Below are 21,411 nucleotides of genomic sequence, written 5' to 3'. Positions count from 1 at the left end.
TGGTTAATTATAAGAAAAAATTACTTAATGAACCTTAACAAAGGGATTTCTTTCTAAACACCTCTAATCTTTTCAAAGTAACTTAATAGTCTATTTAGTGAACATTTTCTTTTTTAATGCCCCCTCACCCTTTTTCAATTGTTGAGATTGATGATTCAAATTGTCCACATCAACAATTCAAATCCTTGATAAGAACCTTTGATTTAATTATTTTTGATAAAACCCTTGATTTAATTATGGAGATTGACCTTTTACAATTGTCGAGATTAACAATTATAAATTGTCGGTCTCAAAAATTGAACATGAATTGTAGAGACCAACGTTCAAATTGAGTATCTCCACAATTTGAACGGCTTATCTCGACAATTTGAATTGTCATTTTCAATTATTTGAGTATCTCCACAATTTGAACGGCTTATCTCGACAATTTGAATTGTCATTTTCAATTATTTGAGTTTGCCATTTTTTTAGGGTTTGCAGTATTAAAAAAAATAAAATTAGAAAGACATCTATGATGTAGGGTCTATCAAGTAATTTTTCACAAACAAAAAAAAAAAAATTAAAATAATAATTTTTAAAATTTTGAACCTCCAAGGCTCCAACCTCATATTTGTAGGGGTCTTTGCATCACAACAGTCAGTTTGGTATTGAATGTTAAAAGTCGTTGGAATCTTAATTTTCCAACTATCATATTTTGTGAAACACACAAATATATCTTTACCAAGGGTTTTGTTGAAGTGTAATAAATATTATAGTTTTAAAACTCGTCTTGACGTCTTGTTCGTGATTGAGATCGAGTCACGTTGAACAAGTTTTCTGATACGTTTGAGATGTCATGTTCAACAATGAGAAAACTGAACGTGAATTTTAAATCTTGTTCAATACATTGACTTATCCACCCATCTCGTTACTAGGCGTTACCGAGATAACTCGGGCGAGACACCTCATTTGCAGATGGGTTTTGAAACCATGATAAATACACTTTGTAAATTGGAATATAAAGGTATTTTGATAAGAGAAATTAATTTTTTTTAAGGTATTTTTTTTACAAAATGCAATTTCCGAAGTGTATTTATTACACTTTAACGTGTGCCGTCGGACACACGTCAACAAGAGTACAAGACCCCTTAGCCAAAGTCAAGCCGAGCTTGTATACGAGTTAGCCGACAGTTAATGCTAAGTCAAACATCCGTTAATTCACAGATGTCACAGATAAAAATAATAAAAGTAAACATTTATTTTTATATATAAAAAGAGAACTATTATTACCACACCAAATTTTACTATTGTCACATCAATTAATTAAATTATATACGCCACACAAAAAAAAAAATCTGCACACCATTTATTAAAAAAACAAATTTACACACCATTTTATTTTACTACACACCAATATTTTAAAACAAAACAAAGTAAATGAGATTCAAACTAGCATCCTAGATCCATTATCAATGCGTCACTACAACTATAGTATTAATGTTTCACAACATCTATACGAGATTCATGCTAGCATGTCTATTATCAATGCATCACCACAAACATTTGCTCAATGAAGTATTCTCTTGCAATTAAAATCATATAGTATTTTGATTAAAAACACAATAATGATAAGTAAAAAAATAATAAAGAAATGTATTAATTAGTCCATTTATGTATCTTCTTGGATTTTTAAATTACATAAATTCTCTTACATATTTCATCAAATACGTTTGATGCATATTAAATCAATATAGATTAAAGTAAAAATTTACTTATAAAACCTTCTTCATTGTAAATTATCCATAGATTTAAGTAAAGAATTACTTGAATCTTTAGTGATTGAAATGAAAATTGACAATAAAAAATAAAAAAACTATACAAAAAAATCTTTTTAGTTTTAGGTAATTTTAATCATCAAATCGCAATAATGCAACACACACATAGAGAGAGAGAGAGACGAGTTTGAGAGGTTTTGGTGCGGACGACTACATTGAAAGTGTCGCCTAATAAGTAGAGATTGATGTCTGCAATGTGTTCCACTTGTTGAAGATGTTGAAACTTGAAAGGTGATGAGGACGGATGCATTTCAGCCTGAGATCATACATTTGTGGAAGAAGAGACTAAGGTGATGAGATTGGTAATTTGTTTGTTTGTGATGGTCTTTTTGATGATTTGTTGGAGTTTTTAACATGATTTGTATTAGGATGGAGAGAAAGATTTTAAATTGGTGTGGCAATAGTAAAATTTGGTGTGGCAATAGTAACTCAAAAAAAAAAAAAATCAGAAGAAGGAAGAAACAAGCAATCGCTGTGCTTCTCTGCCAATCTGCCTCGTTTCCCCTCATTTTCTCCTTTTCTTTTCTTTCTTTTTTTCATTCATTATTATTCTCTCTTCGTCTCCTAATCTTCTCAACCCTCTCTCGCGTATCTCGCTTCTCGTTGACGACATTCTGTCTCTCTCTCTCTCTCTAATCTTTCCATCTCTGCTATTGGTTTTGATCTCTCGTTCTCTACGGAGTTGCAGAGATCGATTTGATTTCTGATCTTCTTCTTCGTTTCTTTCGAGTTCTGGATTTTTTTAAAGGTTGGTTTCGATCGATTTGCCGAAGAGAGAGAAATAGAGAGCTTTTGTTTCGTTTTGCGGCATTTTGTTTCCGGTTTCTAAGAAGCCATGAAGTCATCTTTGAAGAAATTACGAGGATTTGCGCTCCACAAGAACGATGTTAAGGATAAAAGATATCTCCAACCTTCAACCCAGCTAGATGAGCTTGCTCAGGCATCCGAGGTACTCTTTTTAGTCTCTAGGGTTTCTATTTGCATTGTTATAGTTTTTTCTTTCAAAACTAACTTGATTCAATCCTGTAAACTGGACTTATGAATTCTAGGTCTTAACTGAACATTTTTTAAAATTAAACTGTTGAAATTTAGGAACTTTTAATACGGAAATTAAAAAGGTTGAACAATTTTAGGAACGAAGCGTTGAAGCCTTTTAAAACCAGCTTTTGATGCGTTTTTCTTGACTTTTTTATTTTATTTTATACTTCTAATGATTTCCATTTCATTGGGCAAGTGTTCAATTTACTAGTCAATTAAAATTGGGAAGCTTGCTCTGGATTTTTGACAATTTAGTTGAGGGTTTTGGGTTCTCAATTGAAGTTCTGGCTACTTGATACTTTGTTCTATCGAAGTCCTGTAGGTCAAGATTCTAGGGTGCCGTACTGTATATTTTTTGTCCAATTCTGTATTTGTTCGATATCTCTCCAAAAAATGGTTTTTATTATTATTTTGCAATGTTTTTAGCATTCCAGATGAGTTAAAATTATGTGCCAAATGGTTTTTTATCTTGCTATTCTCACAATCTTGAGAACTTGGTTTGTGATTATAGGCTCTCCTCACACAATTATGCTCTTTCTCTCAACCAAAACTGGGTTCCATACTTTATAGAGCCTTGATAGTAACAGTGATGGGAAGGTGTAGACATGGTTCAAAATATTGTTAGGTCTCGGCTGAGATGTATCATTTTGTACTAGAAAATTATTTTAAGTAGTTAAAAACCTCGCCTTTACATCATTTGCATTGTAAAATTAGAATTATTTAAACAAAGAACGGCTTAATTAAGGATTAAAATAGTTTTGGGTGGTAGTTCTTCTCGGCCTCCTTTTCATTTTCTTAATAAAATTTATATTTATAAAAAAAAAAGAAAAAAAGAAAAAGAAAAGAAAATGCATTTTTTTGCATTCGAAGACATCATTTTTTCCAATGTATCATTCTGTTCATACTTTGAATTTTCAGTCCATCAACTTTCTGAGACGCCGAACGACCTGACATTTTAAAATTAGGATATCACTATTCATTACATAAGTTGATGCTACTAGACTCTGATAAGCAATCTCTGGGTCATCCTTTTGTGTACAATTATTATTTTATTAAGATTGCATATAGATGTCTTTCATTGGTTTTTTATTGCCTTTTTACAAAAATTATTGTTTAATTTCTTTGTTTGAACTGGTTTTGTTTTCGCAGGACATGCAAGACATGAGAAATTGCTATGATAGCTTACTTTCTGCAGCAGCTGCAACAGCAAACAGTGCATATGGTATGTCATTGACTTAATTCTTCATTTAAATATCTCATTTTCTAAGGGATGGTACTTTTTTCCCTCTCTTCAATTTCTTTTTTGTCTCTTTTCTTTTTCTTTCTTGTCCTTGTTCATCTTTTTTTCTTGTAACTTGCAAAACTCGTGTATCACCTTGAAATTGATAATGGTTGGAACTTTGAAATATATAATTCACATCTTTAGAAGCGTGCACTTGGAGTATTATGTGATCTATGTAAACTAATAAACTAAAGGGGATTTTTTTTAACAAAGCAACAATAAGACAAACCAGGCTTTATGGTGTTGAGTAATGAAGAAACAACCTGTTTATAGAGTGAGCCTGACAGAAATGAGGATGTTGAGTGTTAAACTAGGACAGAACAAATAAGAAATGAGTATATTCGATGTAATTTATGAATATCTCCAAAAGAAAGAAAAGTCATTTGAGATGGTTTGGGAATGTACAACTAAAAGCCCAGTATGTCGAAACAATGTGGATAAAGTTAGTAAGAAAGGAAACAGAGTGGATGCTATGTTTGAATGCATGGCTCAAGATTGTTGAATGGTAAAATAGAATCCATGTTGCTAACCCAAATATATGGGATAAGGTGTAGTAGTGTGACAAGTTCGAATATGAAAAAAGAATTCATTAAAGAAAAGGGAAAAATTAGTAAAGTTGTGGGATGCTTTCTTTGGGTAAGCTTATTGCAATTGTAGCTAATATTTTGGTCAAGATTTTATTTTAATTTTCTTGTTGTATGTTTCATCCAACTTGGAGAAGAAATTCATTGTCATTGTCATTGAAGCTATCCTGAAAATTTGGGGTCGGCTACATGAATTTTGTTCTTCCATTTAATTTAATTATGTCCGGAGCCATGTCTTTTGCACTTGAAAGTATTTTCATGTCTACTTTAACCACCTTCATCCAAATTCTTTTGGGTCTCCTTGATGCTCTTTTAGCCCTTTCAGGGCTTCAACCTACATATTACTTCTAATTGGGATTGTAATTGGCTATTGTTGAACTTGCCCAAATCATCTCAGTTGACTTTATCTGAATTTATGGACTATTGGTGCCAGTCCTACATTTTCTCGAATGAGTTTGTTTCTAGTTTTATCTTTCTTAGTCTTTCCACTCATCCATCATAGCATTCTCATCTCTGTTAATGCTTAGCCTATTAACATGATACTTCTTGACTACCCAACATACAACTATGTAAAGCATGGCAATTACTATTGTCTTATAAAATCTTCTTTTTAATTTGATTGGTTTGTGACCGTCACATAGCACTCCTGAAATGCATCTCCACTTAAACCATTTAGTTTTGATGCTATGGGCAACATCTTTCTCAATCTTCACATCCTTACGTATGATAGACCCAAGGTAACAAAAATGATCAATTCAGGATATTTCCAGACCTAGTCACCACTTAGAGGATAAGTTGGCAAGGGAAAAATTTGGAAACAAAAAAAATGGTTCGAAAAAAAAAGGTCTAGGGTTAGGGTTGTATAATTTTTCCAAATAGGTGATATCCTCATATTATAGTGTAAAACATATTAAACTACAATAATAAACCACCAAATTCCTAATTGATATCATTCATACATGCACAAAAATCATCCACAGGTTCATGTTTTATTTTGTTCAAAATATAAAATGATTTCAATCATTAATTTAGGTTAAGATTCTTCTTCTTCTTCCAATTTTTGAACAAATATAAAAATTAAAGTATCCATTAGGGATTGAGACTTGAAAGAGAGGGTAAACCAGGGGGAAAAATCGTGAGAGATGGTTAAGTTCTGCCAGGTGCACCATATAGATCCAACACTACTGGATGATGCCATTGAAAATATGCTGAGTCAGCCTTTTCTTCTTACTATGGACTTCTTGTATTTCTTTCTTGATAAATTCTGTGATGAATGTTTCTTTGAGGATGCCACCAAAAATATGCTCAGGTTACTTTTTTCTTCTTACGAATGGATTTCTTGTATTTCTTTCTTGACAAATTCCATAATGAAATACAACGCAGCAAAGGCAGAATGATCCATGATAAGCTTTGTCAGTTTATGGAATCCTCATTTTTGTGCTGTTTCAAAACATTTATATGGGTGTATTTTGATCTCAATGCTCCTCTGACCTATCAGGATATTTTGTTGTTCAAAATAAATACACTTTACAAAATTACCTTTATGCCCCCACATCAGTATTTTTCTACTATTCCATTGCCTCGAAGAATTAAGTACCTGGTTTTGATGCGTGGTTCAGCCAATGATGAAACAGATACGAGTTGTGAGTCAGTATGGACTTGGCGGAGTTCATACTGGTTATTTATTTGGTGTTTCCACTGACTACACATATTGGTACCCTCTGAAACAGGGATGACATGTCAAGTCGTGCCCGACTCTGCCAAGTTTGTAAAACTTGATTAGTGTTAAACAGAGTACAGACCTAGTTAGCAATTCGGTATAAGTCAAGAAATCGTTATGGGATTAATTTGAGTACAATTTAGAATATACATTTAGTAAGTTTAAAAATTCGGAGAATGGCAAAATGTGATACAGGAACGGTTCGGGTATAATTCGACTTCAACACTCGAAAATCTTTCAAAAATTCATGTTTATACATATTAACATTTTCATAGTACTCATATCCAAATATTTAGAAAACTTCCCTAACTTTTTAAGATAACCTTCATCTTTGAACTCATCGTTATGTAAATTAAGAACATATGATACTTTTATGCTTGTATGTCAAACATTTAAGCCTTATTATAAATCAATAACACTTGGATACCTTTACACATATTACATTTTAATAACTATTATAAAATAGCATATATAGCACAAATTTAAAACTAAGAACATCTTTTTTTTTTAATGATTAATCATACTATTAACAAAAATCTTCATAATGAAAAGCACATACTATCTTACTTAATTGAGTTGCCAAGATTTATGTTAAAAAAATCTGAGAGGAGAGAGATGATATATAAAAGGAGTGAAAAAACTAATTGTTGATCGATAATCGTGAGATTTGATAACAAACAATGGTTAGTGATTATGTAATGATAAAATCTTTAAGTGTAAAGAGAGAATAATGATAGTATTATGCGATATTGAGATAATTTTTTTATTCTTATTATAAAAATAAGGGTTAATTTGTGTTTTTAACCCTCTTTGCAGAAAGTATTTTTGATTTGTTTAATATGGGAAAGAATAAATCTTGAATGATTTGAAAAAGATCAAAAAGTTTCTATTTTTAACAAGGAGTTGAATTGGACAGAAGTTTTACTTGTTTTGCGTATCACTCGGAAAATCTGGGTATAATTCATGAATTATTCAAAGAATTACTATGTGTAGGGTTTAACAAGTCCTGCCTAAATCTGCCAAGATTAAAAGTTGTTTGTTGTTGAACGTAGTGTGATGATGTGGAAGTTGACAAACTGGAATGACTAGGAAATGACATATCTCATCTGAATGGCAGGTTGAATTTTGATTTTGGGACATTCAACTTTTGAGTTCTAAGTTTATACTAGATCATAGAGCGTGACGATTTATGCTTATTATTTCACTTATTGATTTTAGTCATACACAATAATTTGTGTGGTGTTGTTTTTCCAAGAACTCTCCTCACTTAACTCGTTCTGCTTTCAGAGTTCTCGGAGTCACTGCGGGAGATGGGTGCTTGTCTACTTGAAAAAACAGCACTGAATGATGATGAAGAAAGTGGTAAGTGAATGACGATCTCATTTTATTGCTACTTGCACTTCCATCTGCTGCTATCTTTTACTACAGGTGTAGTTACTGTACTTTTTTTCGCTGTGGTGGAGGATCCCTTCCAAGCTTACTTGGTTATGTAGAGAACTGGGAAAAAAGGTATAAAAAGTCAAGACCTCGTGATCTCAGCCATATATGCATGGACTTTGAGTTGCATCATTCCCCGCTTACTGGTTGAGATGCATATATGACTAGACCTTGATGTACCAGAATTCAAACATTGTCATTTTTTCTCCACTTTCTAACTTATGAATTGGGAAAATGTATCTTGCAGTTTCAACATTCCTAACCTAGATTTGACTACAAAATATTGGTCCACCTATTGCATGGATCTAAGTATGTTAATGCTTCACAACCACTAGGGATTTTGCTAATCAAACACCAATAGTTTGGAACATTGGCTTTAATTTAATTTTGATTTAAGCTTTAGGAGTTTTGAGATGCTGAGTCCAAGCTAATGACATCTGATTGGTGGAAAAGGGGTGAGGGATTGGGTGGTTAGACAATTTAGATCACTTTATCGGTATATTGACGTGCTTCTTTGATACAAATACAAATATATGATTTATTCATATCACGTGTCTTGGGGCTACTGTTTTTGTTTTTCAATATTTCCTTTCCTTTTCTCTATTTCTTCTTAAACTTCTATATTATTTTTGTTGTTTCCTTAATTTTTTTTCTATGTTCTGAATTATGGTCATGTAAAGTTGTGTAAAGTTTTGAGTGTTCCTTTAATTTTACTTTCTAGACAAAATTTTCAGACTCACCCAACTGATGCCAATCTTTCTGGTTTTTAGCTTGGTTTAGCTAGGAACCTGACCCTACTTTTTAGTTCTAGCTGTCATCATATGGGCTATTTGTTTCAGGTCAAGTGTTGCCCAAAAGCTACCATTTAAAACTGGAAGCTTGACCACTTTTTCCCCAAATAATATCCTCTACTACGATTATTGAAGTGTTATTTACATTTGACTATTTGCTAATTGTGGTTGTTGGCATGCAGGTAGAGTTCTTTTGATGTTGGGAAAAGTGCAGTTTGAACTTCAGAAACTTGTTGACAGCTATGTGAGTCCTGATGTTATGTTGTACACTGTTACATAATGCTGCCCCGTCATCATTTTGAAACAATGCCTTTGTTTGGGTCTATTAATGACCTTTAACTTTTCATATTTCAGCGTTCTCATATTTTCCAGACAATTACAACCCCATCGGAGTCTCTTCTCAATGAACTAAGAAACGTGGAGGTGTGTTTTTATTTTTTTATTTTCTCTCTTCAATATTTGAAAAGTGTTATTTGGCTCTATTCCATCAACCATGCACTGGGGCTATTACATTTTGAATGTTAGAGTTTTCTGTGCAAGTCCAGTTGTTATTCTTGAGTTAATCTTAGTGACACAGAAGTGCGTATTAACTCTATAGAGTGGTGTGATCTATTTTCTGCATTGTGGAACATTGATGATGAGTGTCCGACCCCAAGGTTTCAAGTGTTGGCATTGGAGTCCGGATCATCTGGTTCTGAGTCCGAGTCAAATTGTATGATCCAGATGATTCGTACCTGACTCAGTGCAAGATAAGAGTCCCAAGTCAAGCTGAGTTGAGGCTGAATCATATGCCAAGTTAGGCTGAGACTGAATTAAAAGGCTTGTTGGGACCCGGACTCAACAACTTGAGTTGATTGCCTGATAGACTTGAACCCATGGACTGGCCTTTTTTGCTGTTCTGATGGATCCTGAAATATGCTTACTTGATACTACAAAATGGGTTGCTTATCTGTGTAGTAGTGTCCATACCAGATGCTTCCATTGTAAGTATAAATGCTCTGTCCACAGTCTTGGTCCTGAATCCTCGCCATATCTGGGTATCATTGATCCTGAAGCTAAAATAGACAATGTTCTACAAGATTATTAATATTGGGCAGATTTTCTCAGAGATATGATGAAATCGAAATCCTGTAATTGTGAATTGTATGACTAGAGTGATATCCCTTGTTTTCCCCCCACAAGCCAAAAAAAGGAAATCTACAATAGCTTTGGTGGGTAAAATTAACAGTTGGAAGCCCCCCCTTCCCTCCCACCACACACACCAAAAGTGCTTACTTAGAATCCTTGTAGTTGTAGGTTAGAAGTTTCTAAGTGCCTTGGGTGAGTAGTTTTAATTAGTTGTAGCCATTAGGGTTTGTCTTTTGGAAGCACTTTTCATGCTCAAAAGTGCTTTTTGGGTCTATATTGTTTTTGAGAAGCACTTCCAGGTGCTTCTTTTGAACCTAAAAATGGCATGAAGGAGCTCAGACCTGTTTCGAACATTTGCAGGGTATTTGATGGAACATAAAACATATGTAGTAGTTAGAAACCAAGAATCAATCCACAAGAGAAAAAGAGAGAAGAAACGAGGAGATGAGAGAGGTTCGAACTTGAATTAGTTTAGTTTGGCCCATCCTCTATTTATATCATAGAAGCATGTGGGGCCCACTTACACTTAAGTAAAGACGTGCGCTCACACAATAAAAAAATAACTCTAATACTTCCCCTCAAGTTGGAGCATACATATCATAGATACCCTACTTGGAATAGCAAGAAGAAAAAAAGACGTGCGATGAGGCTTGGTAAGAAAATCAGCCAACTGATCACTAGACCTCAAGTAAGGTGTGACGTGACAATCAACTTCGATGTGCTTTATGCACTTATGAAATATAGGGTTGCTAGCGATAAAGATGGTCGCTTTGTTGTCACAATACATCTACATAGTTAATGGAGCATCAACACCCATGTCGTGAAGAAGAGAATGAACCCACAACATCTCAGAAGTAGTGTGGGCCATTGCATCTCAGAAGTAGTGTGTTTTGCTTCTTATTATGCCAAGTAACAAGATTTCCACACCAACAAATGTATAATAACCAGAGGTGAACTGACGATTAGAACAGCTCCCAGCCCAGTCAACATTAGAGTATCTAGAAATAGTCAAGGAAGAGGAAGGATGGTACAAGAGACCATTTCCAAAAGCATCCTTCAAATAGTGCAGAATACGACAAATAGCTTCCCAATGAGGCTGTTGCGGGGCATGTATAAATTGACTAACAACTCCCACAACATAAGTAATGTTAGAACAAGTAACTATAAGATAGATGAGCTTGCCAACCAATTGTCTATACCTCCCAGTGTCCTAAAAAACTTTTCCATGTTCCGCATCACGCTTGGTAGAAGGATCTATAGGAGTATCAACTGGATGAGATCTCAGAGTGCCCATCTCATACCTGTTAAACATCAATGTGCGAGTGACATTCAAAAGATGACGAAACTTACGCTCGACAATACCATTATGTTGGGAAGTGTGGGCAATTAGTTTGATGGATAATATCATGGTCTCTGCAGAAATCAAACATACAGTATCAGGCATATTCAAGGGCATTGCTAGAACGAAAAATTTTAACACGTTACAAATAGCTAAGTCATTTGAGAATAATCGTCCACAAAAATGATAGAATAAGATAAATCAAAGTACTCTTTATCCTTCCAGGACCCCAAATGCTTGAATGGACTACCTCAAAAGGACTCAATTGACGATTGTCTAAACTAGGGCGGAAACTACTACGGTGATGCTTGCTTAACTGACAAGACTAACATTCCAAAAATGATGCAACTTTGCAATGATGGGTGACCTAAGTGATAATGCTATTGTAGATGAGAGATTGCAACACTCAAAGCAGGAATTGACTCATCATGGTTAAGAAAATACAACTTATTGCGCTTATGTCTTGAACAATCACCTTCTTCGTCCTAAGGTCTTGAAAAATACAAGAGGTAGGAAAAAATGTTAATAACAGTGCAGTGATTTTATTGGCTTACTCACAAAAAGAAGATTAAATGGAAACTCAAGAACCAAAAAGCCAGATGTTAATGTCATAGAATTGGTGAGATAAGGATCACTAGTTCCAAGCATCGATCGAGAAGAACCATCGGCTAAGACAACATTAGATTTAGAGGAGCGAAAATTAGAAAAGATTGAGGAGATACCAGACATGTGAGCACTAGCTCCAGAATCAATCCAAGATGAAAGGATTGAGCAGTTGCATAAGCAAATTTACCTATATTGGTCATGGTTGCGGTGGGAGCAATGAAGGAGAGGGTAAACTTGATAACCTGTGGAGGATTTGACTGAATTGAGAGCATTAATGTTGCCCTAAGATGTAGAATCGATAACCATAGTCTTGGGAGCAGAGGGTTGAGGAACAGAGACTGGAGACATATCAACAGATGCTTGGTGGGCATAATCAGGATGTCCCCATTTGTCACAACAATAATCCTCTGTAAGTCCATTCTTTCCACAATATTTGTATTTCCAATTGGATTTATCAGTATCACGGCCAAAGTCACCACCACCACCATGTCCGCCACTACTGTCTCCACGATTACCACCTATGGGAACCCAAGCATCTATGGGAGCAGCCATTGTGTGCACTTAAAGGCAAGTCAAGAATTACCCAACAATTGAGAACAACCAGCACCAATAATCCACAAAAAAATGTGCAAAACCCCGATAGAGGAAAAAACACCTTCGCTAAAAATCGGAGAGTGGAGATTTGACAAAAAAATACTGTAACAACTCGGAGAGTAAAAACACCATCAAAGTAGTAACAATAGGTGTAGTAAACACCTATGAGAGGCGGAAATGGTAGGTGACAAACCCATGCTGCAATTTTTGAGAAAATAAAAAACCCGAAAACGACCTAAACACCACCAACACAGAAAATCTGTCTTTAAATTTCCCAAAACTGGTCACAAAGCCTAAAAAAAATAACTACAACAACTCACAACCTCCAATAAGGCCATAGATACACGTTTAGAGTTTCACTTGTAACACAACTAGGGATTAAAATCCCATTTTTTAGCAGAAAATACTGTTCACAATATTGTTCACGATGAACTGTTCATGGAATACTATTCACCGATTTGTTCTAAAATCTGAATTTTGGAGCTTCAAAACTGCAACATGGGCTTTACAGTCATCAACAAATCAGACACTACACCCTAGATACTTATCTAGGTGTAAAAAACTGCAAACGAAGACTACTAAGTCATGTTTTGTACCAACGCCTTAGGGTTTGAAGTCCTTGGATAAAAAAGAGAAGAAGAAAATAGAGAGACTAAGAGGAATAGATTAATCTAAGAGCAGAGATGTTTTGATACCAAGTTAGAGACCAAGAATCAATCCACAAGAGAAAAATGAGAGAAGGAACATGGAGAGGAGAGAGAGGGTCAAACATGAATTAGTTCGGCTCCTCCTCTTCTCTATTTATATTATAAAAGCATGTGGGGTCCACTTACACTTAAGTAAAGATGTGGGCCCACCCAATAAATAAATAATTCTAACAGTAATTTTTGGACGATAATAATGCTTCTAAGGTTTTTGGTGACTGACCAAAACATCTATTATAATTACCAATATGTCTTAGAGAAGCTATTTCCCAAAAGCACCTCTCACCAAAAGATAATTTTACAATCACCCTTCTATTGCTTCTGCTTCTAGTGCTTCTGTGATTCTTGGAATCAGAAGCCCACAACAAACCCAAACAGGCCCTTAATGCTTTCTCCTTAAGGTTTCTTAGAATATAGAAATGCAAGAATTCTATATAAAGGGGATGAAACTGTGTTATTGGTGTTTCTTTTTGAAGGTTTCTTCGATCCATGAAGTTTAATTCATTAGTATTACGCTTATGACGAAAAAAATAAAAAATCACTGGTGTTCAGAGAAAATCAGCTGAATCAAGTCAGTTTGGTGTATACTGTTATCTTCTTAGACCAGCTGCTCACTCTTTCGCTCTTATCGATTTGTACTGTATTTAAGAAGGTTTGTTGTTGTCTAACACACCTAGAACAAACTACTGAATCATGGTTGTGGTCTTACATCTGTCGATATGGTTCATAACTTCATACTAGGACAACAAAATGATTGAAGAGGGAACAAAGCTGGAAGGACTGCATGAGGGGTTAAAGATGGCTTGCTATGGCCAGTGCTAGAACACTTAAGGTGAGAATGGATTCTAAAGTTGCTGTAGGGTGCATTAAAGGGGAATGTGAGGTCCCTTGGAGGCTTATGAGGAAGGTTAAGCAAATCGGACAGGATATGGTGCTCTTCTAGGAGATAGAGCTTGATTTCAACTACAACAAAGGAAACAAAGCGGCTGATTTTTGTCAGTTCAATGGTGACTAGCATAGGGATAATTGATATGTATCTTAATGAAATCCCAAGGGAATTGGAAGAAATTGCAAGTAAGGATGCCTCGGGACACTCCTACAATAGATTGTAGCCTTTTTGGGGCTTTTCTGGTTGGGAGTTTGCCTAACCCCTGCATAATTTTCAAAAAAGAAATAATAATTGCCAAATTTGAACAAATTAACAAAATTTACATTACAGCTATGGTTTGATAAGGTACTGATAGGCACTGGTTTGAAAACATGCACTAAACCTCCACTTTGGAGTTCTTCAATTAAAAATTAAACTGAATTGATGGAGTAGTGTAAGTCTGGGACTTGGGATTACCTTACATTTATTATAAATGGACTCTTCTGAAGGTTCCAGGTGTTTATTTGCGTAGCAACAATCACACACGCACGCACAGACACACACACACAAGCATCTCTTATTCCTTGAATTTACTCCCTGAATTTTGAGTTCTGTGTTGAATGCCATAAATTATTAAGGCTTAGTGAAGTGGCAATTTTTTTTTCTTGGCTACCCTTTACCATTAGCTTTCAGGAATCCTGCCCAGAATTTGATCTGTATGTGAATGTCTTTTATTTGTATATTAAAAAAAAAAATCTGAAATTCTAAATTCTTCGCAGATAATTTGAAGTTGGGGTTTCTTTCATTCCCATCTTCTATGATAATGGATAACATTTATATAGTTAGTCAAGCATTATACTGCAAAATTTTCTCAGTGGGGTTTCTCTTATTTACTGATGCAGGACATGAAGAGACAGTGTGATGAAAAAAGGTATGTATCTTTCCTTAGTAGTTTTTCTGCCTCCTTGATTTGAATTTCTCCTCACTTTGTATATTTGATCTTCAGAAGTGTATATGAGTACATGGTGGCGGCACAAAGGGACAAAGGAAGATCAAAAAGTGTGAAGGGAGACAATTTTTCTTCTCAGCAATTACAAGCAGCTCATGACGAATATGATGAGGAGGCAACACTATTTGTTTTTCGTTTGAAATCATTGAAGCAAGGGCAGTCCCGAAGTCTTCTAACACAGGCTGCTCGACACCATGCTGCTCAGGTTTTCTTTTCTTACAACTTTCAAATGTTGAGATTCTTTGTTTTTCTTGTTAGTTTAGTACTGATTCACTTTTTTATTTGTTTCTTGCCTGAAAACAGTTGAATTTCTTTAGGAAGGGCCTGAAGTCCCTTGATTCTGTTGACTCGCATGTACAAGAGGTTACTGAACAACAACATATTGATTACCATTTCAGTGGACTTGAGGAAGATGATGGTGATTATGATGACAGCTATGATGATGACTCTGATGCCAACGATGATGGGGAATTGAGTTTTGACTATGGACAAAATGACCATGTGCAAGATGTTGTTTCAACATCCAGGAATTCAATGGAGGTGATAATTTAACGTACTTGGAAATTTCTGAAAATGATAAACAGGGCCACTATTTTTTTGTTTGCTTATCCAATGTTTATGCCATAGCTCTAGGAGACATTGGATGTAGCCATGTGTTCTGTTTCGTATAATTTACAGCAATAATGTCTGCAGAGGAGCATTCTGTCGCCAATGACTTTAGCATCATGGCTGTCTTTTAGATGTTACAAAGCTTCTTGTGTCAGATTTTTCAATTGCTATTGACAAGAGTTTTCTTATGTCTATTTCATTGGTACTTGCTAGATACTATTTTTGCTCATATTTTGTATGTCCACTTCAATGATCTGATATGGAGAATTTCATGCAGCTAGATCAAGTCGACTTGTCTTTTCCCCTAGTTTCAACGGTGGAAGCTGCACAGGTGAACATCCTCTTCTGTCCTTGGATTATAATTTTGAACCATAATTGTAAATATATCGTTAGTGTGAGCTGAAAAATTCATTGTATATATATATATATATTTGGCAGCCAACATGGAGCCAATGCCTTTGTTCTATATGAGTTAGAAGTTTCGGAATGGGCTGATTTTTTGTGAGGATGATCTCTATGGTGAGGAAATCCTCCTCACAAAAAATCTGCCCAATCTAAAACTTCTAACCCCATCAAAGTGGTTTAGAATTGTGGACTGTTGATTTTTACTGTTAATTTGTAAACCACTTTTGATGGGTTTAGAAGTTTCATAATGGGCAGATTTTTTTTTTGAGGATGATCCCCTCACCATAGAGATCACCCTCATAAAAAATCAGCCTAATCCGAAACTTTTAAGCCATATAGGACAAATTTTGGCTCCTAATGTTGATTCTCTAACGTTGTCTGCCAAACACTACCCATATATATATGGGTCAGGATCAGGTGACAATCCTTTGTTTTATAGGATTAGGAGTTTTGAAATGGGCTGATTTTTTTTGAAGATGATCTCTATGGTAAAGAAATCATCTCATAAAAAATAAGCCCATTCTGAAACTTCCAACCCCATAAAAAATGATTTACAACTTGAAGAATCATTGACCGTCAATTTTTACCACTATATTTTACACAACTTTTGATGGGGTTAAAGTTTTCAAAATGGGCTGATTTTTTGTGAGGATGATCTCCTTACCATAGAGATCATCATCACAAAAAATCAGCCCATTTCAAAACTCCCAACCCTATAATATGGGTTGGGATTAGGTGACAATCCCTTGTTTAATAGGGTCAGGAGTTTTGAAATGTGCCGACGAGATCATCATCACAAAAAATCAGCCCATTCTGAAACTTCTAACCCCATCAAAAGTTGTTTACCATTTAACAGTCAATAATTCTTCAACTTATAAAGGGAAATATGTCTGTTGGTTTTTGGGATGGCACTGTTCTGCTTTGTAAGCATGAGCATCTAGTTCATGTTAAATTTGGTTGATCCTTTGGTTACCAAATATTACAGGACCTCTAACCTTTTAGATAGAACATTCGCCATGTTTTGGCTACCATGATTTATGCATCTTTTGGTGTATCTGCAGGAAAATCTAGATAAAAGCCATGGGGATTTCCACAGCTTCAGTAGAGAACAAAGGGCAGGCAGCCACTCAGCCCCAATCTTTGCGGAGAAGAAGTTTGATCCAGCTGAAGGTATACAACAAATGCGACCATCGTCAACACGAAAGTTTCACACATATGTCCTGCCCACACCTGTTCATGCTAAGAGTTCAACTCCTGTAAGGTCAAGTAATCCGGCTTCCCATACAAGGCAGACAAGCTTGAGTGGTTATACTCACCATTTGTGGCATTCATCTCCCTTGGAACCAAAAACTAATGAGAAAAATTCCAGAGACGATAATTTGACAGGGCCTGCCACCCTAAAATCACAGATACTCAAAGAAAGCAACATTAATAGTTCTTCCATCAGGTTACCCCCTCCTTTGGCTGAGGGACTCTCACTATCACAGTACGATCCACACACTTCTGATACTAAAAAAATAAAAAGGTATGCTTTCTCTGGTCCTATAACAAGTAAGCCATGGTCAACCAAGCCCATTTTATCAGCCAGTGGTCCCCTAGGTTCTATGGAACCCCGCCGTTCGGTTTCTGGAACGCTTCCACGTGTTTCAGTACCTCCATCCACATCTCCCAAAGTATCTCCATCTGCTTCCCCTCTCATTTCTTCACCCAAAATAAGTGAACTTCATGAGCTTCCTAGGCCCCCGGTTAGTTCATCTTCCACGAGACCTGGTTTAGTTGGTCACTCCGCCCCTTTGTTCCCCAGAAGTCGAGAGATTTCTGCTTTAAACAAGATGCCTTTGATAACATCAAATGCTGCATCTCCACTGCCAACACCTCCGTTGACTGTCCCTCGTAGTTTCTCCATACCTTCAAGTAACCAGAGAGCAATGGCAATACATGTGGGCAAGTTGTTGGATACTCAAAATCCAGATAAGGTTGAAGAAGTTGCTTCACCTCCCCTAACACCTATTTCCCTTACAAACATCAAGTCGGCACCAACTTCTGAAATGCTCACTCGGACTGGTCAAACCAGAGGTACTTGAGAAACCCTACGCATTACTTTTCTTTTTCCGCAACTGTTAAATAATATTTCTGCTTGTTTTCAGTGATTTGGTATGTACACTACTATATTTCTGCTTGTTTATTTTTTCTTTTTTTTTTGATAAGTATAATATATTGCAAAGAGGAGAACCGAATACAAGGTGGCCGAGAAAGCCTCAAAAGAACAAGGAAAGAACAAACAAAAACACTAATTACACAACGAGTCCCATCTAAAAATAAAATCATCAAAAAAAGTCCCTGCAAACTCTATATTTTGCTTAGACCATAGGTATAATAAACCCAAGATCTCTAAAAAACCTGCATGAGAGCTTCTGAGCTTATTTTTTCTGAGCAAGCAAGGGTTGGTAGCCAATAGAGGTGAAGGTGGGTTCAACAGGTTTTGAACCTAGGTCATGGTATTAACACTCCACAATACGTTTAGAGGTTCATGGACAACAAAAGATCTCATTACCTCATTTCCTTCCATCCTGACATTATGACTCCTTACTATTCACATATTATAGTTGTTTTGTTTGTGCTGCTTAGTGTTTAGTATGGGCCAGATTCCATCCCAAGCATTCTTTGCAATGCTCCTTGTAAAAACACCATGCATTCCCCTTTTAACTGGTGGCACGTGTTATTGATTTGGAACACATGATTGATTGCCACCCATTGGATCTTTCAAGGCGGAAGTTTCAGTCATAAATGCATACCCCCACCCCCGCCCAGACTCCCACCTATATAATCTTTCTATGTTGGCATTTGTAGGGCTATTTAATCCGCCAATCACCCCACATAGGAGATTTCACATTTCAAGGACTCATAGGAAGAACTAACTTCCACCCCACCCTGGACAATCGCCCCTTAAATTCCTTGCCCATTTGCAGGAAGGTCTTTGGAAAAGGCTTTTCAGCCATAGAATCATTTGTAAAGAAATGGCTAATCCATTCTGTGGAGACTTATTACTTCTTCCTCAGATGAGCATATTCCACCATCATCTCTCTCATACAGGAAGGGTAGACTGCACATACATCATATGTTTTTTTTTGTTTGTTGTTGATTATCATGGGTATCCTCACCTTCAGGTGAGATTAATCCCAAGGTCACACGCACCGCCTCCTCAGAAAGTTCTACATGCAACTGGTTAAGTCGAGGGTCAACAGGACCCTACAGGGTGGCCTCAAAGAATTCATTGCTTCTTGGGGTTTCGAACACTTGACCTACCCTTCCTGAGGAGCTTATTAAGGCTTGGCTTACTACTAGGCCAAACCCCTTGGGGTTCGCTTCCATCGTAATTACTACAACTGTGAAGATCACCATGTAGTTTGAGTATTTAGCTGCTAAGATCATTAATAACACACAAGATGTTATTCTTTTGACTTGTTAGGTCACATGGAGCATAGTTGTGTTTCAATTTCAATGATCTGTTCATGTTAGATTTCTGCCCTAGTCGATCACTTGGGTGATTCCCATGTTCAATGCCACAGGACAATGGATATTACTAAATTCCTTAGCCTTGTGACCTCAATCAATTTTATGCTTGTTCAATTAGTTTTTATTTTCTTTACCCATTTTTTTTATGAGGTGAATTTTTTCTGGTTCTCATCAATGCTGACAGCTTCCCTGTTCGGTGCAGGTGGGGATTGATTTTTTTTGTACTTATTGCCATTTTGTGTGTAGTCCTCTTGGGTAAAGTTTCTGTCTTGTTTTCTCGTGCTGAGTCTGTAAATATAATCTTTCTGTATTATTTAGTTTCTCATTTTAATTTTATTTATATTTTTATTTCCGGCTATTGATTCTGATGGGAACTCTGCGTAAATTAAACAAATAATGTTCAGCATAGTGTTCCATCTGAGTGAGGATTTTTTATTTTTATTTTTATAATTCCAAGGAATTTTGAAAGAAGTGTGTTCAGAATTTTTCCTTTTCTCCCTCCAGTGAATAAACGAGACAAGTTTGTAATTGTCATGTAGTACCCTCGATCAGATTCATGAGAGGATAATAATTGGGGGAAAACAAAAAGTGGTAACCAGATTAAGCAAATCTTATTGGGGGTTTAAAGTGTACCTATCAGGTAGTACAGCAATTGCACTCAATGCATTACACGTAATTGCACTCAAAAGAAGAAATAAAATATGGCAAGTTTTATTGACACGTCATAAATTAATGAGGGCTTTCCTATTAAAAGAATGTCAAAGTGCGCCTTTAAATTATTTGTAAACCCTTTTTTTTTTTTTTTTTTTTAAAGTTAATGAAGTTCTAAAACTCTCTTAAACTCCTTTCCAATGATTCCAGGACTTCCACTACTCCATTGAATACGGCAACTCAGGTGACTCCGTGTTAGATGGCAACTGATGACATATATAGAGCCATGTCAAATGGTACCTATTGACATGGGTTTTGCCTTGAAAAATACATTCTATATCAGATGGCACTTGACATGCTTAGAGCCATGTTGGCTGGCACATGTTGTAGGCGAAAAAACTGTGTCGAATGTGCACATGGCTTTTTGCTTGTTGACAGGGTTTTGCCTTGAAAAACTGTGTCGCCTGTGCACAAGCGATATGTAGAGAGCACTGCATGGTGTTGTCATTGGATTACATAATATTTGATTGCTTTAACTCATATTTAACAAATTGAGCAAATATGCAATGTTGAACTATATTCATGTAGTATTTGCATCTATTTCTTAGAAAGAAAAAAATAAAAAAAAAGTTTGCATCCATCTCAATTCAATGCATTGCATTTGTAATCATCATACACTCTTAACCCTTATTAGCAATTTGGAATACGTGAAAAATTTGAGTTCTGTTCAATTTTGGAATGTAAAAAACTGGTCTAAAATTCGGTTAAAAATTCGATAAATGGAAAATATGTGGCATATACCTCATACGTATATTATCCGTTTCATTTAAAATATTCGGCCATATGATAGTAATGTTAATAGTAATGGTGCTGATGAAATTGGTGATGATAATAATGACAGTGGTGATAATGAGGACAATGACGTTATTGTTCCATTGACTTTTAAAAGAAGACCAAAGTCAATAGCAAATCATCAATTTGGAAAATTAATGTGTAATTTCAAATAAATGTAGAGGGACATGTCATTATTTTTTAAAGATAAAAGAGACATTTGTCACCTAAAAATGTGGATTCCTCCAAAATTTTGAAGCATGGCCGCTTTAGAATCGACTTGTGTTACTTGTTACAACTTGCTAGTTTACACTTTGCAACATATAACAAAGTTACAGTAGAATTTTTTTCCCACCGAGTTTTATAAAAATTCATTAAAAAAAAAACGTGTTTTATTCTTTTCAAACTTAAAATCCGTGAATTATTCAGAATAGTTCAATAATCCTATATATATATATATATATATATATATATAGGGGACGGTT

At 35.5% G+C, this 21,411-nt stretch overlaps 1 protein-coding gene across 2 annotated transcripts; it reads left to right on the top strand.

The window, feature by feature from the left end:
• The first annotated feature begins 2,301 nt into the window (after positions 1 to 2,301).
• LOC147398414 (uncharacterized protein At2g33490-like) lies at positions 2,302 to 19,802 on the top strand. 2 transcript variants are annotated; one of them, XM_086447600.1, is made up of 11 exons: positions 2,302 to 2,763; positions 4,002 to 4,074; positions 7,726 to 7,800; positions 8,849 to 8,910; positions 9,021 to 9,089; positions 14,808 to 14,836; positions 14,912 to 15,119; positions 15,218 to 15,454; positions 15,801 to 15,854; positions 16,990 to 18,004; positions 19,647 to 19,802. In XM_086447600.1, exons 1-11 carry the CDS (start codon positions 2,650 to 2,652, stop codon positions 19,655 to 19,657), a joined length of 1,947 nt encoding a protein of 648 aa, XP_086303726.1. In that variant the 5' UTR covers positions 2,302 to 2,649; the 3' UTR covers positions 19,658 to 19,802. The 2 variants fall into 2 exon arrangements, with proteins under 2 accessions (XP_086303726.1, XP_086303728.1); XM_086447602.1 differs by lacking the exons at positions 2,302 to 2,763; positions 4,002 to 4,074; positions 7,726 to 7,800 and adding an exon at positions 7,811 to 7,947.
• The last annotated feature ends 1,609 nt before the right edge of the window (positions 19,803 to 21,411 follow it).

The sequence above is a fragment of the Akebia trifoliata genome, chromosome 7 (assembly GCF_017979445.1).
Source record: "Akebia trifoliata isolate Shusen 1 chromosome 7, ASM1797944v1, whole genome shotgun sequence".
Lineage (NCBI taxonomy): Eukaryota > Viridiplantae > Streptophyta > Magnoliopsida > Ranunculales > Lardizabalaceae > Akebia > Akebia trifoliata.
The sequence above is the reverse complement of the archived record's forward strand: the minus strand, read 5'-3'. Positions and strand labels throughout refer to the sequence as shown.